The sequence below is a fragment of the Tripterygium wilfordii genome, chromosome 14, assembly GCF_013401445.1.
Source record: "Tripterygium wilfordii isolate XIE 37 chromosome 14, ASM1340144v1, whole genome shotgun sequence".
NCBI lineage: Eukaryota > Viridiplantae > Streptophyta > Magnoliopsida > Celastrales > Celastraceae > Tripterygium > Tripterygium wilfordii.
In genome coordinates, this window is record NC_052245.1 from 5,736,261 (window position 1) to 5,752,725 (window position 16,465).

A 16,465-nucleotide genomic window follows, 5' to 3' on the forward strand; every position below is an offset into this window, starting at 1 on the left:
GTAGCTTACTTGCCACAAGAGATGAGGAAGAAAATTCCTAGCATCGGTGTTACAGAGAAGAACATTGATTCTAGACAAGGCTACTTGAAAAGACAATTTACTGCTATACATGAAATCAAAGAAAAAGGGAAGTGGCTTTGGGTGGGATGATGAAAGGAAGATGGTGACCAGTGATAAGACTGTTTTTGATGAATGGGTCAAGGTACTTCCTTTATTAATTTTTGTCTTGAGTTCTATAATTTTGGTCTTTGTTTGAAGTTCATTGTTTGATGATTGAGTACACTTCAATTCTTTGGTTATAATTATTTATAGTTGTTTGAAAACGCTTGGTTATAGTGGTTTGATAATAGTATTCTTGATTACACACACGATGAATTTGTTTAGCAGTGCTTTCTTTTATAATTATGCAGGGAATTGTTTAGAATAATGTTAATTTTTGTTCTTTGTAGAGTCTTCCTTTTGCGAAGGGGTTGTGTATGAAATCATGACCATTGTATGATAAGTTTGAGGAGATTTTTGCCAAAGATAGGGCTATAGGGACTAATGCAGCCACTGCTGCTGATCGTGTTTCTCAATCTATTGCTACACCCAATGAAGATGATCCCGCAATCACTGCAACTTCTAGTTCAACAAGAAAACCAACTTACAAGAGAAAGTTAGAAGAGATAGAAAGTTCAAAAGCTGAACTTTCTAGCAAGGTGGAGGCGGCTTTTGCTACTGGGAATGAGCGACTCTCTCAAATTCTAGCTGTCATTACTACTGGTTCAAAACCTGTAGATAGGGCATAATTGAAATATGATATTGGGAAATTACCAAGTCCACAGACATTGCAAGTGGTGCAGGCAATGAAGAAGATGACTCTTGAAGATATTGAAAACTTCTATGCTATGGATTCTGTGGAGGAGAAAACCCTTTATGTGAAGATGGTGCTCGGTTTGATTTAGTGATTCTCTGGAGGAAAAAACTTATGTGCTACATTTAATTTGCTTAAATTTGGATGTTTGAAAAAACTTATGTGCTATGTTTGGTTTGCTTGAATTTGGATATTGGAAAAAACTTATGTGCTATGTTTTATATGCTTGAATTTAGATATTGGATAATTACTAATGATGAATTTGGATATTGGAAAAAACTTGTGTTACTTCTTTGTCATGGATTTGAATGTTATCAAATTATTTTGTTGAAATTGTTAACAATTGTTGTTATATATATATGTCTGCCTGTGTGTATATATATATATGCATATGTATCTATATTTTTAAAATTTTGGTACATGATAATCGTAACAATAAAAATAAAAATAAAAATAAAAACATGATCTCATTTTTTTCTACTTTGGTTCATTACAATAATAACAAATAAGGGTAATGGTATTACACCAGTAATGTATAGCTGGAACAAACAAGAGTAATGAATGCTTGGGTAAATTTTACCCTTCTTTACCAAACAATGGTAACAATTATTCTCTATAATTATGATTACCCTTGTAACATTTACATGGGTAACAAATTATATAGCTAAATTCTTACCCTCATCCCAAACGCACCCTATATCATATCATATACATAGTAAAATTACGGAAAACTGAGATGTTTTAGAGGCTACCAACTCAGCTTTCGGTGATTCTCAAAACATGACACGTAAGCTATATATGTGTATATATGCATACAAAAAACTGTTGTTTTTTTATTTAATTTATTGTTTAACTTATTCAAGAAACCTGGATAGCCAATGTATTCAATGAAAAGCATAAAATGCGACCCTTTCGATTTATTGTTCAGAAGCATCATGTTGACACCAGGGTTTACTGAGGATAGATTGCTCGGTAGGTGAGTCCTATCCCAATTCCTTTCTAAGTGGAGTTGGTTTCTTTGTGAACTTTCTCGAGGTGTTTGCACACCACAGTTTACTGAGGATATATTGCTCGGTATTATTTTTGGGGGCATCTCGGTATTGCCAAGATGTTGATCTCCACGATTATCGTGTCCTATGTGGAATCTTTGGATATCTTCTCCTCAATTGGCATCAATGAAATAATATTCAAAAGAATTTTAAAAATATATAATACTTGATACTCCAAAAAGTGACTCAAAATACTTTCATTTGATTTGGAGTGTTGGATATGAAGTGGGTCCTACATGTGTGTTTTTAATTCATGGTTATTTTAATGTCACATAGGTTTGAGGGTTTGGGCCCACAAAATGGGGATATAGCAATCCTTTATAAATTACATCATAATCATTGTTCGAGAAATTAACACTGAAGAGTTCAAACACCAAACCACACAGCATAACGTCGCGCCTCACCTAACCACAATTTGTTTAGTGATACACTAAATTTTTTTTGCCATCGGAACTCACTTCAACCAACCACATTTTAAAAACTCATCTCATCTCATCGCAAGAGTTGAATGTATACTTCACGGCCAAATGGATCCATTATCAAATGTATTGCACTTAACTATGTGTCTGTTTTGTACAGGGGGCAGATGCTCTACCAAATATCCCATATCTTCAAGATTTAAATAGATTTTTCACAGCTTATACGGTAACATCAATAATAAGTTTCACCAAACACATGAAATCTTATTTCACAACTTATAAGATAGCTTACTTTTCATAACTTATGAGCTAATTTAGGGCTCGTTTGGTGGAGCGGTCTCGCAAGTGGAACCGTCGGCAACGTCACAGCGCTGCTCCACCAAACCGTCATCAAAATCAAATAAAAAGCTCCAAATTGGAAATAATTTCAATTTTATTTTATACAAAAATAATCTTAATAATAAATATAAGATAATTTTGACAGCTTATAAACTTGTATCATCTAAAAGTTTGGTTAAACACCTCATAGGAAGTTACAAAAATTTTATTACAGCTTTTTCTCCATAGATTTTAAGCTAGTGTTAAAAAGTAATACAATCGCTCTATCAATCGAAGCCTTATTTTGACAGCAAATAAATTTTATCAAATCAAAATGGAGCCTAATTTCTGAGTTGTCCGTTGTAGGGGTGTCCATCGGGTTTCCAAACCCGAACCCACCCGGTGACCCGGCCCGACCCGGGGCCTATCGGGCAGGTCCAATAGTTTTTAATCGGGCCGGGTGAAACCCGACCCGGAGATCCATTAATAGGGTCGGGTCCCGGGTCAACATTTTAATACTTTTTGGGTTATCGGGTGACCCGAGAACCCGGTAGAAAAACACATTTAAATTAAATATTTAAATATATGAGTAATGGTGGGCCTTTTTTGTGATTTTATAACTTTGTTTCCTTGTGCTTTGCTATGTTTTCACGATGTGGGACATACGGCCTTAGCAAATACATCAGTCTCAAAGCCTCCATTTACCCCTTCTTTATTTTTTGTTAAAACACATAACAAAATAGTTGTAAACTGCTGCAAAGAAAAGGAGAGAGAGATGACACTTGACAGAGATAAGGAAATTGAGGAACTACAGAAGAGAAAACGATGTCCACTTTGATGGACCAAGGCAATCGCAAGCAACATTCACCATGAGTCTATGGCAAAGTTAGTATTCTCCTACTCCTGCAACTCTGCATATAAATATTACACGTCTACCTAGATCCATTTTGATGAATAAAGCTGAAAGTGCTCTTTCTTGTTGTTTGTTCTAATCTTTCAACGGTTCATTTGCAATGTACCAGATCTATAAAGAATTGAAGATTATGGGCACAAGAGGTGCTTCAGAACCAATTATCTCTCACTCACCAGTCACCACCATCACCCAACTCTTCAGCAATTTGAGAGATCGACATCCGCCATACTTGGATCTAAGAAGATAAAGTGAGATTCCAAGTCTTCGAGCCGCCTCCACAAACATTGGTCGGATTGAAGAGGAAGAATCCGATGGAATCTCAGTGTACGAAACATCTGATTTATCTTATGCAACTCTTATCGGGCAACCCGAAACCCGGTCTGAAAAACCCAAAACCTGATGACCCGAGACCCGATAACCCGGTGACCTCTTAACAGAGTTATCGGGCGGGTCACACTCCTGTCAAAAAACACCGGGTTGGGTCAAACCCGGTCCGATAACCCGAAACCCGGCCCGATGGACACCCCTAGTCCGCTGAGGAGAGGCATCTTATCTGGCTGTAAAGATTTGGGCCGATAAATTAAGATAAAGATCTTAAAAGTAGCACTAGCCGTCTTTTCGAGAGGACAAAAATTAGAAAAAGCCCAAATTATATCCACCATCATAAGGCCCAATAAAAACTGGGCTCAAGGGTAAATTAGTCATAACAAATATAAATCACGTTGTCGCTCCTATCTTCTCGGTCCCACTTTCCAACCAAAGTTGAGACGTCCCAACCAAGTCAATAAATTGTCAATGGCCAACAACCTTAACAAAATCATTTACAACAAAACGCAGTCGTTGCTTAGACCGAAATCGTAACATGTTGGTCATTTTTGTCAATATAGCTATCAAATATGTTCTGAAAGCATTATGGACCTCATCTATATATTCAAACTTGTTCAAGGATGATCACTCTTTTCTCGTAGTTTGCATGGCTTATTGTTTGTCAATACGATTTTGTTCTATAGGCGGATTAGATGAATTCTTTGACAGTGTTTTTGTTGGAATGTGTGAGATTGCATGATGGGCTCCTTCTTTATGTGTCGAAATAATTGGGCCACAAAAACATTTGAGTACCAGTCGTCTGGTTCTCCTAATGTAAGTTTGTCACTGCTAAGTAGAAGCCAGGAACAGGGGCGGCCCTGGGCCTGGGCGAGCTGAGCTGTCTGCCAAGGCCCCCAAATTTTGAAAAATGTTAGTAATGATAGCTCAATTGAATTGCAACAATTTTTTTTACTTTAAAGGAAGCCCAATAACATTCAAAAGAAATAAAATTTTAAACAAAGATAACATTAAAAAGAGGGTCCAAGTAACAAAAATTATCCAGCCCAATGTAGAACTTAACACTAAAAATAAAGGAAAAAAATTAAAAACATAAAGCATAAGACACTATTCCTTCCTCCGTATCTGTATCAGTCTCTTCCCCTTCTTGGCTTCTTCAACTGAATCTTTATCTCTATCTCCCCTTCTCTCACATCGAGACCTTAATTTCTTCTGCTTTGTTTGTTGAATTCAAGAATTAGGAGGAGAGGGGCCTTGAGGTTTGCAAGTACAATTCTTTCTTATTGTTTTTGATTTTCTAGGGTTTTTTTAAATTTCATATCAATTTATCTTCAATTCTTCATGATTTAATTTTTGATTCTTTTTTTTTTTTTTTTGGACTTAATTGAAGTCGTAATTGTTGAATGCTGAATCTCTGACTAATTGGCTGATCGGCTCTCACGATCTCACCTCTCGGGCTTTGTTTGTAATCTGTCAATTTCTTAAATTTTACCAAATGATTTTATTCATTTTCATAAACTTAATCATATGTTATTTGCTCCTAGTGCTATCATTTGTTTGTTGCATACTTGCATTTGAGATTTTTGAATTTGATCACAATGGTGCCTAGAAAGTACGAATCATTCGAAGAAAAAGACAATTTAATGAGATTAACAATGAAGATACTTTTTAGAGTCAGACTTTTAAGAACTATGACATTTAGAAAAAAAAATTAATAGGGTCCCCGTTTTAGATTTCACCCAAGGCCCCCGTAGACTCAGGTACGCCACTAATACTTTGTCTGATTATTAACTTGATTAGTTAAATAGGTATATGAACATTATTTATATTTTTTAATAAAACAATTAATTATATCATTTTTATTATTATAATCAAAGGTGATAATGACGAAACGAAGAAATCAAGATTTTTTCTATGAATATTAGTACGATTATAGTCAATCAGCTCTTTGGATAGATTATACCAAAAAAACTTTCAGAAGTTCTTCTTATCAGCAACAATCATCATAGATTAATGTGACATTAATCCCAGAAGTGTGTGGTAGAGAAAACGACGACCATTTTAAGTAGGCAGTTGTCAAACAACAACATTGAGGTTGAAGATGATGAACGTGACATAGATTTTGGTGATAGTGAGTTTGAAGACTTTGAGGATATTGAGTTTGCGAATAACAACGCCAAGGTTGATGCTTATGTCAACACTAAACAAACCATTAGTCTTCAGACTTTCATGGTGCAATCCATACCGGAATATGGAGATGTTAGTTTAGCAGATGATGCATAAGGTGACTTAGCATTGAAGCAAGTGTTTGACAATAAGGGAGAACTACTTTATGTGATGAAATCCTGGTACATTGAGAACAACTATCATTACAAGACTCAACGTTTGAACATTGACATTGCTCAATTGAAATGTCTAAAAGATAAAATTTACAAATGGTATCTTCGAGCGATGAAGGACTCAATGAATATGTGAATGATTACTGTGCTAAAAGGGCCTCATACATGTACAAATGCTTTTTTGACACAAGGGCATCGACAGCTGGATTTTGAATTCCTTGCTCATGAGGTGTTATCTATTGTCCAAGCTTATTTGTGGATTCATGTTTCAGCTTATTTGGGTGTTCAGGCCATTCATTAAAGGCATTAAGTATGGTTCATTAATTAGTATTATTAGCACACACCAGTATGGAAAGTATAAGGGAAAGTTGTTGATAGCACTTGCATTTGATGTGAATAATGGGTTGTTTTCCTTATATTATGCTCTAGTTGATGCAAAAAATAATTATAATTAGGCATGGTTCATAGATTATATCTGTGCGTATGTTACTGATCGTCGTAGGACATGTATGTTATCTAATCGACATTCCAGCATCAAGTGCGCAATGCACGAGCGATGGCTTGAGCCACTAGCATATCATAGGTAATGTGCCAAACATTTTGTCATTGATGTTATGATGAGGTTCAAGGATTCATAATTGAAAGACACAATTAATATGATGGCTAGAGAACCTTCTCGAAATAAGTTGATATTTGGATATCGCGCGGATGAAAGAATTGAAGTGTAAAGCATGAATTTATCTAAAAAATGCTTAGAAAAATAGGTGAATATTATCATACGATGATAGACATCATTATAGTAATATGACTACCAACACGTCAGAATTTTTTAAAAATGTCCTAAAAGGTGATTGATTTTTGTCTATCACTACTCTAGTACAATTGACTGTCTACCAATCAAATAATTACTTTGTCACTAGGAGGATCAATGTAGAACAATATCAATGTGGAAGTAAAAAAATAATCACCACAAGTGTTGATTGATCTTTTGTGAAAGATTGAAAGATCAAAGATACAACAATACGGATGTTTCATCATGATCCACCGACATTTCAGGTTTCATTGGGAGCACTTGTAAAATATGTTTGTAATTTATATTAAACGGATGTTTACTACTATATTGTGTATTGGTTGTGAATTTTATGGTTTTAATGATGTTGCATATATTGTGTTGTAGACAAATATAGTTTTTAAGTTTGTTATGCAAGCCATTGATACAGTTTTTGATTTGCCATGTTGGTTTGTAGGATATATTCTTTTAGGATTTTCCAGAGTGATTGTTTATTATAGTGGTTAAATGGTGAACAATAATCACGAATATGCATATGGTTCAGTGAATACTCCCCTTAATGTTAGAATAGAGTCATGGTCTAAAGTGGATTGTTACCATTATTTGAAAAAATGGACTTCCTATTAATGTTGAATCTGTAGAGTTAATATTCCTTAGGAATGGTGAACCTCTTTCTTCTGGTCTTGTTGACCTCAAAGACGAGATTGGCTACTTTGATATGGCAATCATCGGGGTGGGAACATGTTAATCTATATGTGATTCACCACACTATTAACTTGAGTGATGACAATGAATGCAATGCATATCGTGCCCATGTTGTCAACAAGAGGAAGACAGAACGTGTTGAGGTAAGGACTATTTAAAAATTTATATCTTTGTTGTATTGCTTAGTATTTTATCAATACTATAATTTTTTGTTCCTTATAGGTTATTGAATCTTCTACAAGAGTTTGCTTAAGAGCCGAGATCTTGGAGCTCATGACAAACAAAGGATCAGGACAGAAAAAGATCGTTTGATGTATAGGAATGGTTGCTAGGACCTTACAGCAGATCTTGTTTTGTAATTATGTGTCTCGACATTGTTTAGAATTGTGTATTTGAACACAATATTTGGACTATCATGACATAAGTACTCCAAGCAAAATAACTACCAAATTTACACAAATTTTCAAATGATGTATTTAATAAGCACAATATCAAAAGTTTGTTAAAAATAAATAAATCTATGACCCTATCCTCATCCTAGTACGCGGAATACATACGGTGGGGCAGAAGATGGACCAACGGCGGAAGATGGACAATGTCCATGTGGTTAACCTCCTTTAACTCTAATACCCCGTCTTGATGAAGACAACGTCCCTTGCCCAGCTCATGTAGAATATCACGACATGTAAGGAACCAACTATGGGCTACAACAGAAGTGGCATCATGAGCTGCATCACACAAAGCAACACCAGCCCTCATATCCTCCTCTACTGCCAAATGAGCCTACGTACAAAAGGTTAAATATGTAATTATGTAATCATAAAATATATGAATAAATATTAATTTGCTTGAAAATTTACAACTCACTGAAGCCTATTCATGTGAGCTTATACTCTAGCTATGGAATGGCTGGAGCTTATAGGGCAGGACTGATGAATGCGTGTGATAGATCTGTACCACTACATATAGTTATCGATGATGCCTGGTGCGAGGCACTCCTATATGACCGGCACATGTGGATTCTGTCACTATAGTAACAACTATACATTCTCGTCAACCCAATTCACTTTGGTTCGCCTTCTCCTACTAAACTCATGCAAAGTAACACTCGTATTCACAGGATTTGGAATATGTTAAGATAGTCCAAACCGTCGCATAACACGATCAAGGCAATGAAGTTCCACTCTCTCAAAGCATATAAGCAAGACGATCGAAAGCCATACCATATCGCCTTTAACATACACAGTTGGTTTTGTAGACAGTTGTGTAGGTGTGTATGACATCCATACAATCTGTCATACAGAATAATAGATGTAGCCCACACAATTTGTCATCCATACAAATTATAAAACAATTGAGGTATTGCCTGATGAGGCCTATGACTATCAAGTTCATCCCTAGATAATACAAATACCCGCCTAGCATAATTCTTGTAAGTTTGATCCCCTCTCCAGATACCACACAGGGGAGGCAAGGGCTCATCTTCTCTCACTTCAAGTACGACAAGCGTACACATCTCTTAGCGACATAGATGTAACTGCTCCCACGACCATAACTACAAAATAAAGTGTCATACAATAATAAGCATAACAATTTAAGAACATAACATCGAAACATAACATTTTATACTCACCTGTAGCAACAACGCACATACGCCCATCCCTCGTGCTCCACTCAGACAAGCTCGGCATACATTTCAATATAAAACTACTAAAACACCTCCTCCCCAGCTATACCTACTAGTCTCTAAGAGGTCCTCCAATAGCGGTAGATAGTGTAGTGAAACGCTATCACCATTGGTACTCATGAACAAGAATGCTGCCAAACAAGACCAAAATATAGGCTCGAGCATACAAGCTCAGCATCATCAGCGGTTGGTGGATTGAGATTACCAAAATATTGGGAAAGCCACGTCAATTGAACATATGCATCTTGCCTCTCCTCACTAGGGGGATCTAACCCAATAATCGATGCATGACATCATTCCAATCGTACATCCTATGACCAGTGACAACATCACCATCCACTCTCAGCCCTAATAACATGCCAGTATCTTGGAGAGTGATTATCATCTCACTATAACAAAGATGAAATGTGTGCATCTCGCGCTTGCATCGCTAAACTAATTATGTAAGTAGTCCATGGTCAAGTCTGATATGACGGTGATCCCGTAAAAATTTGCCTCGCTCACAAATGGCCTAACACGTGCATCTAAATCCCAGAGTGCATGGTGCCTAAACATGATAGCTCGTCGAGCATCTTAAATATATAGATAAAATTTAAATAATAGCATTAAGAAATAAAATAGAATAAAATGAACATTACGCTGCAAATCCTCTAACCTGACGACTCAAAACATCTTCTGATCTATGTTCAACCTGCATATGCAAAACGGATTCATCAACTGGACAAGAGTGTTGGTCTCTCGTGATCCCCACTACATATCTCTCTTATTGAGATGATGAATGACCCCCGTGTTCATGCCATACCCAAAAACTATATAAGGAGAAGAGAACTTAGAATATAATGTCAGTTCTAGTAGTGTATCAATTCATAACTTATACATTAAATTGTAAGAAAATATGTGCTTATTATGTTTTTGATGTAATGCTAGGAGTGTATTAATTCATAGCTTATGAGTTTTATATTGTATTTTCTGTCACTACACTCTAAAGTTGTAATATATATGTTTTGTTTCATTCTTTCCATCAACTCAGCATGATCTTTTAAACCTATTGGTTTTTAATTTCCTAATATACCTTTTATGGCTCAACCTGGATAAACAATGATACGAATGCTATTTATTGGATAGACTTATGGTATTTAGAAGATTGTAGTGCATTAGAATCGAGTATTTTTTAAACTTTAGTTGATATGTTCTCTTGAAGTAATGGAAAACTTTAGGGGGCTATGCCTGAATTCAACTACGACCAAGGGCTTGAGACTAGTGTAGTTTCGTGGAATTCATGGTAAATTAAACCGAATCAAACTTAATTACTTTTATAGTTAAGCACGGAGGGGGATTTAAACCTTGGGCCTCATTAAGAGGTCAAAGCCTACTTGAGAATGATGAAGTTCTTCCAAAGCTTGTCGACTTGGTCCAAAAAGAACCCAAAAAAGGGTAAAACTAGATTAGGGTTAGGACTGGGTTGTTTTTATCGGTCATTATCAGCCAATCAAAAATCAACCGACTTGACCTAGTCCCAATCCTAAATTTGACATACTCACATTAACATATTAAAAAAAAGTTCAAGCTTTGATCTCCAACAAATACCAAAACACCAAACTCACATGAATTGCAAAATGAAGAGTAAATGAGAGAAGCATACTATTAAGCCCAATTTCAACCAAAACAACATAGAAGAATACGTGTATTTCCGGGAGTTGAGATTTGCGGAAGGGATGGTAGAAAGAGAAGAATACCAATATTTCCACGATAGCTATCACGTCTTGTCCTACCTCCGTCGTCTCCTGTCACGTAATTCTCGTTGCGACTCTCTGTGTTTTCTCTCAAATTTTGTCCTAACGCCGTTGTTGTGTTGTTTATATATTTTGAATGATGTTGCTATTCGAAAATGCGACATAATTTGACGTTGTTTGTAACGACGACTTCAATTTAAAAAAAAAATTTGATTTCAAATGTCGTTATTCCTAATAGCGGCATTAAGCAAAATTTGTTAAAATAAGAAAGTCGATGTTCTTAATAACTGTTTCGCTAAAGACAAAAGTGTTGTCGTCTGTTATCAACAAGACATGGTGTTATTTTGTTAGAAAGTTTAAATAAGATGTTATATGCCCAATTAATGTGTACATGAATACTATTCTTTAAAAAAATAAATCCCTATAATATATCTCTCTTTTTTTGTCGGCCCCTATAAATAAAATAAAACTTGTTTGGATACCAAAAAAAAAGTCCCATCAGGCAATCAGCTAGTCTGAGGCAGCGGTAGACGAGTCTCCTGGGCGGGATAGGGGGCTGGAATTATTCCAGCAATTTCACCCCGTCTCCACCATCCAATCCAATAATACATTGATTTGACAACACTACACTTAATGCATTCAATGATAGAGATGTGGTGGAATTGTTGGAATAATTCCAGCAAATCCTTTTCCCTCCTGGGCTAGTCAGCTCCTGTCAACTGTCAGGTCCGGTGTGTTCTGTCAGATTGCTTTATTAAATCTTTGACCAATTGGAGCTTAAAAACAAGGGTTAATTAATTAAACTTCATTAATAAAGCGTGTGGACAATCATCTCGAAACAAAACAAGCTATTGAAAAGTCCAATTTGTCCCACACTAACATTGATTTATAGTTAATAATTACTAGCTTAATTTACTTTATCCAACTTGAAGGCAAGAAGACAAATATAAATCTGCTTTTGAGACGGAGAGATTTATCTGCGGGAAAATTAACAGTTTTAATTTATTCGGTCCCTTCACCTCGCTTTCTCACCAGTTGCATCTTCAATCATTTTTTCCTTTCCTTTCCAGTAATTACCCAAGAAGGACATGATAACATTAAATAAATAAAAATATGACTTTTATTTTTGTATAAAATGTAAAACCTCCATTTACATGTCTGGTCTGGTGATCTCTTCGTTTTCCTACTAATATTACTTAATAATGAATCTTCTTGCAAGAACTCTCTCCCGCACACGCGAGAGAGAGTGAGAGAGCACCTACTTCAACATACTACTTTGGTTGCTTTGAAATTGTTGGAGAAGTAACCCTGTTTTGTTCTCTCCTTCCATGGTTTGAGAGCTTACACAGCGACTTCAACATTTTCTGGGTATTGATGAACTTCGCGTTACGGACCCATTTTATGAAGATTAGACATTTGGGTACCAAAAATGGAAGCTGCCCAGAAAACCCATGTTATTGATGAGGAGGGAGGTGGTCGCCGGAGCTCCTGTGTTAACGACCGCTCAGATGAGGAGGAAGAGGAGAAGAGCTCTTCAAGTGATTCAGGAAGTAGGGAGATTGTGGGGGTCTCCGATAAGGAGAGGGGATCCTCTTCTGCATCAGAGATTGATCTGGAATGTGGGTTGCCTAAGATTAAGGTACATTCGGCAACAGTTGAGAGGGATTGCAGGATCTGTCACCTGAGCTTGGATGCAGAGAATCAAGAGGATGGGATCCCAATTGAGTTGGGTTGTTCTTGTAAGGATGATCTGGCTGCTGCACATAAACACTGTGCTGAGGCTTGGTTCAAGATTAAGGGAAACAAGTAAGTGTTTACTTTTCAAAGATGATCTTTCTTTTGCTTCGGAGAAACTCTTTTGTTGTTTCTGAGCATTGTTGTCAATTAGATGTTCCTGGCACATGATAGGATTAAAAAAAATTTCTTCGCTATCTGAACTAGTGAATTTAGGAGAATGTTTGTGTCATTTTTGGGACTCAGCAGATGAAATATTGTTGGATTTCTCTAGGTATGATCAAATAATGAACCATCCTTTTACCTTTCTGGTCCTGCTTAGATCGTTAAGGTGGATCATTTTGTTTTTGTTTGTGTATTAAGGAGCATATTTTTTGACTTGTCACACAAAGATGGAAGGTTAACTGAGGAATGCCGGTGAAAGGAGCATAATTATTGTTAGGAAAATGTCAATAGTACCAGGAACAAATACTCAAACTTCACTGAAAAGAGGGAAAAAAAAAAAACTAAGTGACAGGCGGTATGTATATAAACCACCAAGCACCTGGCTGTCCTGATAGTATTACCAGTATACAAATGATTCTTCCCTGTTTGTTGTCTTTGTGTAATTAGATTTCATCAACAGTTGTGTCTCCCTTTGAAACTAGTAGGGGTTATACACCTTTATTTTGGTTAGAAGTATTTGTCACTTGGAAGATTTTCCTATGTAAAATCTTGAGTTTTGCAGATTCCAATTTCTACTTGCCATATTTTTATTTATGGATCTCTGAATATGGTGTATGATTTTCCATGAGAATTTCATTTGGGAGATCACAGATCTATCCTAGTAGCTATCTTTTCGTAAATCTTAGATTCCCGGCCATAGTTACCAGGAACTCGGTACGCTCTGGGTCGTGGTACGGGTACGGGAACAAAGTATGCCATTTGATTAATTTGTGGTACGCTTAGGCCCTTGGGGGTAGGATTAGTTGGCACGCTAGTTGGGAATGTGGTACGGTTTGAAGAGTTATTTGGGTCACCAACCTCATCTTCTTCAGTGGCTACCTCCGAAATAGCTTGAAATTTGTATGTTTTCTATGGAAGTTAGAGCATGACAGATTGATAGCAACGAAGTAAAGAAGAGGAAGTTGAGTAAAATATACTACAATTTAAAAGTTGAGTAAAATACTGCATTGAGCAACTCTATTGAAGCTTTGGATGAAGAGGACACGAAAAGCGACGTTGTTGATTATGATAAAACTAATTTTATTGAATCCACACAAAAAACGATGGGAGACTTTTGGGACCCTAATTTGGGCGTCCCATGTCGCGTCCCTGAGCATCCCATGTTGCTAATGTACCCCGTTCCGGGACTTACGTCCCAATTAGGGGTACGAGGGGGGGACTGACCGTTCCCGGAACTATGTTCCCGGCTTCCTAAATTCAAAAAGCAGAATTAAAAAACACATGGTTTGTTTGCAATTACATTATTGATCTCAAAGTATTTCAAAGTAGAGCTATGGCCGCTTGTCAGTTGCATTATTGAATTCACAGGATTTCAAAGTAGAGCTATGGCCACTTGTCAGTTGCATTATTGAATGCACAATTGCATTATTGATCTCACAGTATTTCCGTGTTTTTTTTTTTTATGGGAATTTGTATTCTTTTCTTTAATTCCTTCTCCAGTAGCATGGACTTTTCTCATGATAAAATTAATAGCTATTTCATTTAGTGTTCAGTTTTTAATTATCCTACCTCTTAAACCTGAAAGTTGTTTTTTGAAAAAACATAATACTTCTGACGAGCTGATGGCTCAAAGCTTCTAAGCTTCTGTTGTACATCCCGTTTCACCACCTCAGCCAAAGCATAGTGGGAAAAGGAGTATGTCCAACGTTTCTAAGCTCTTTCTTTCGAAAGTTTACAAATCAGTTTTTGTACTAGTTTGCTATTCCACAATGAGATTTCTGTTGTGAGTTTCTAAATGTACCTGTAAAAAGACATGGATGTGTGCTGTTTTTTCTTAATGGGTTCAAACAGTGTCTACTCCCTTTGACTACTGTGTTTTCCGGGTAGTAAGTCAGTGTCATTATTGAACATGCATTCTGGTTGTATATCTCTTCCATCAACTTCTTTAGATCTGTAACCAGAACCAGACACTGCTTAGTCTATTATATTCTGTGTGCAGTAGCCTTCCATGTGTTTTAGTACGTAATTTACGCAAAGATCAAGCTCCAGGTCACAGTTTTGTATTAGCTCCAACTTAGAATGTTAAACACTAACCAAACAGCATGGATCTATGCAATAGATTGGAGAAATTACATGCTACCGAAATCTACTACTGGTTTGCATGGTTTGGTACGTAGGAGTCTTTCTTATGTACAGACAACTTCGGAGTGTGTATGTTGCATATGAAAAGCTGTGGCATTTTATTTATTGTTATATTACATGGTTTATACCTGTCGTCCAGGACATTGACTTTGGAAGACAATGCACTCCGTTATCATCTCTGACTACTCTACGTATCAAAATGCAGAACTTGTGAAATCTGTGGATCAACAGCGCGCAATGTAGCCGGTGCAAGTGAATCTGATTCAACAGAGCAGTGGAACGAAGAAAGCGATGTTACAATGGCAACTGCAGGAGCTGCTCCAGTCCATCCAGTTCGTGAGAACCATAGCTTCTGGCAGGGCCACCGGTTCCTAAATTTCCTTTTAGCTTGTATGGTGTTCGCATTTGTCATCTCTTGGCTCTTTCACTTCAATGTGTCCTCATGAAATTCCAGCAAGAAGAGTGCTATATTTGATTAATATTAATCAAGAAAAAGCAAGTGAGTCTTATGGCTCTTAGTAGTTGTGCATGCAGAGTGAGTTAATTGATTCTCTACCTGTATTCTGTATATATTATTATAAATCAGATTTTGGACAGGCTGCTTGTAGTTTATGTCGGATCCTATTTCACAGCATCAAATAGAATTTAGTATTACAGTGATCTGTTTTTCAGTGTTTGTATTAACTAGCCGTCATGCCGGTGCAATGCACAGGATGAGGATGATGATGATACTTATACCAAAAGTAAAGTTAAAAACTACTTACTAAAAATTCTCTCCATAAAAGTATATGGTGATAATATAACACACATTCCGAACCCAGAGCAACTCAATTGTCGAGTTAGGTCGTATGTAATCTCGACAGTCGAGTTCGAGCCACGTTTCCTTTCCCGATCAAATATATATATATATATATATATATCACACATTTTCTTTGTTACTTCTTTTTTATGTGCTTGTATATATTATTTCATTCGTTCTTCATAAACTCGCCTCGTCCTTCATTATTTGTTGACATCATGAAACGTTATGGGAAGGAAGGCATCTCTGAACTGGGAGTACTCACCGGGCATTAGTTGCTGACAGCGACACATGTAGATTTAGCATCGCTGCAACATTGAATCTAGCCTATACAACACATTTCTTGCTGGATAGCAGATCTGGAAACTGCATTGGGTTAATACCCTACTTGTTACTGACATCCTTGGCATCCTCCTCTGTACAATATCACTCAGTGGAAATTAAATCAAAACCATGACTCTTGTCCTTTGTGATAGTACAAGTGTTTTAATGGCG

At 36.6% G+C, this 16,465-nt stretch overlaps 1 protein-coding gene across 2 annotated transcripts; it reads left to right on the forward strand.

Moving 5' to 3' along the window:
• Positions 1–12,268: 12,268 nt before the first annotated feature.
• On the forward strand, positions 12,269–15,833 carry LOC120014451. 2 transcript variants are annotated; one of them, XM_038866411.1, is made up of 2 exons: positions 12,269–12,936; positions 15,311–15,446. In XM_038866411.1, the coding sequence occupies exons 1-2, from the start codon at positions 12,560–12,562 to the stop codon at positions 15,351–15,353; spliced, it is 420 nt and encodes a 139-aa protein (XP_038722339.1). In that variant the 5' UTR covers positions 12,269–12,559; the 3' UTR covers positions 15,354–15,446. The 2 variants fall into 2 exon arrangements, with proteins under 2 accessions (XP_038722339.1, XP_038722338.1); XM_038866410.1 differs by having other exon boundaries at positions 12,277–12,936; positions 15,377–15,833.
• The last annotated feature ends 632 nt before the right edge of the window (positions 15,834–16,465 follow it).

Coding starts and splice junctions, on each gene's coding strand:
- LOC120014451 (XM_038866410.1), top strand. CDS start 12,560: ATGGAAGCTGCCCAGAAAACCCATGTTATTGATGAGGAGGGAGGTGGT. Junction 12,937..15,376: donor TTCAAGATTAAGGGAAACAA/GTAAGTGTTTAC, acceptor ATCAAAATGCAG/AACTTGTGAAATCTGTGGAT.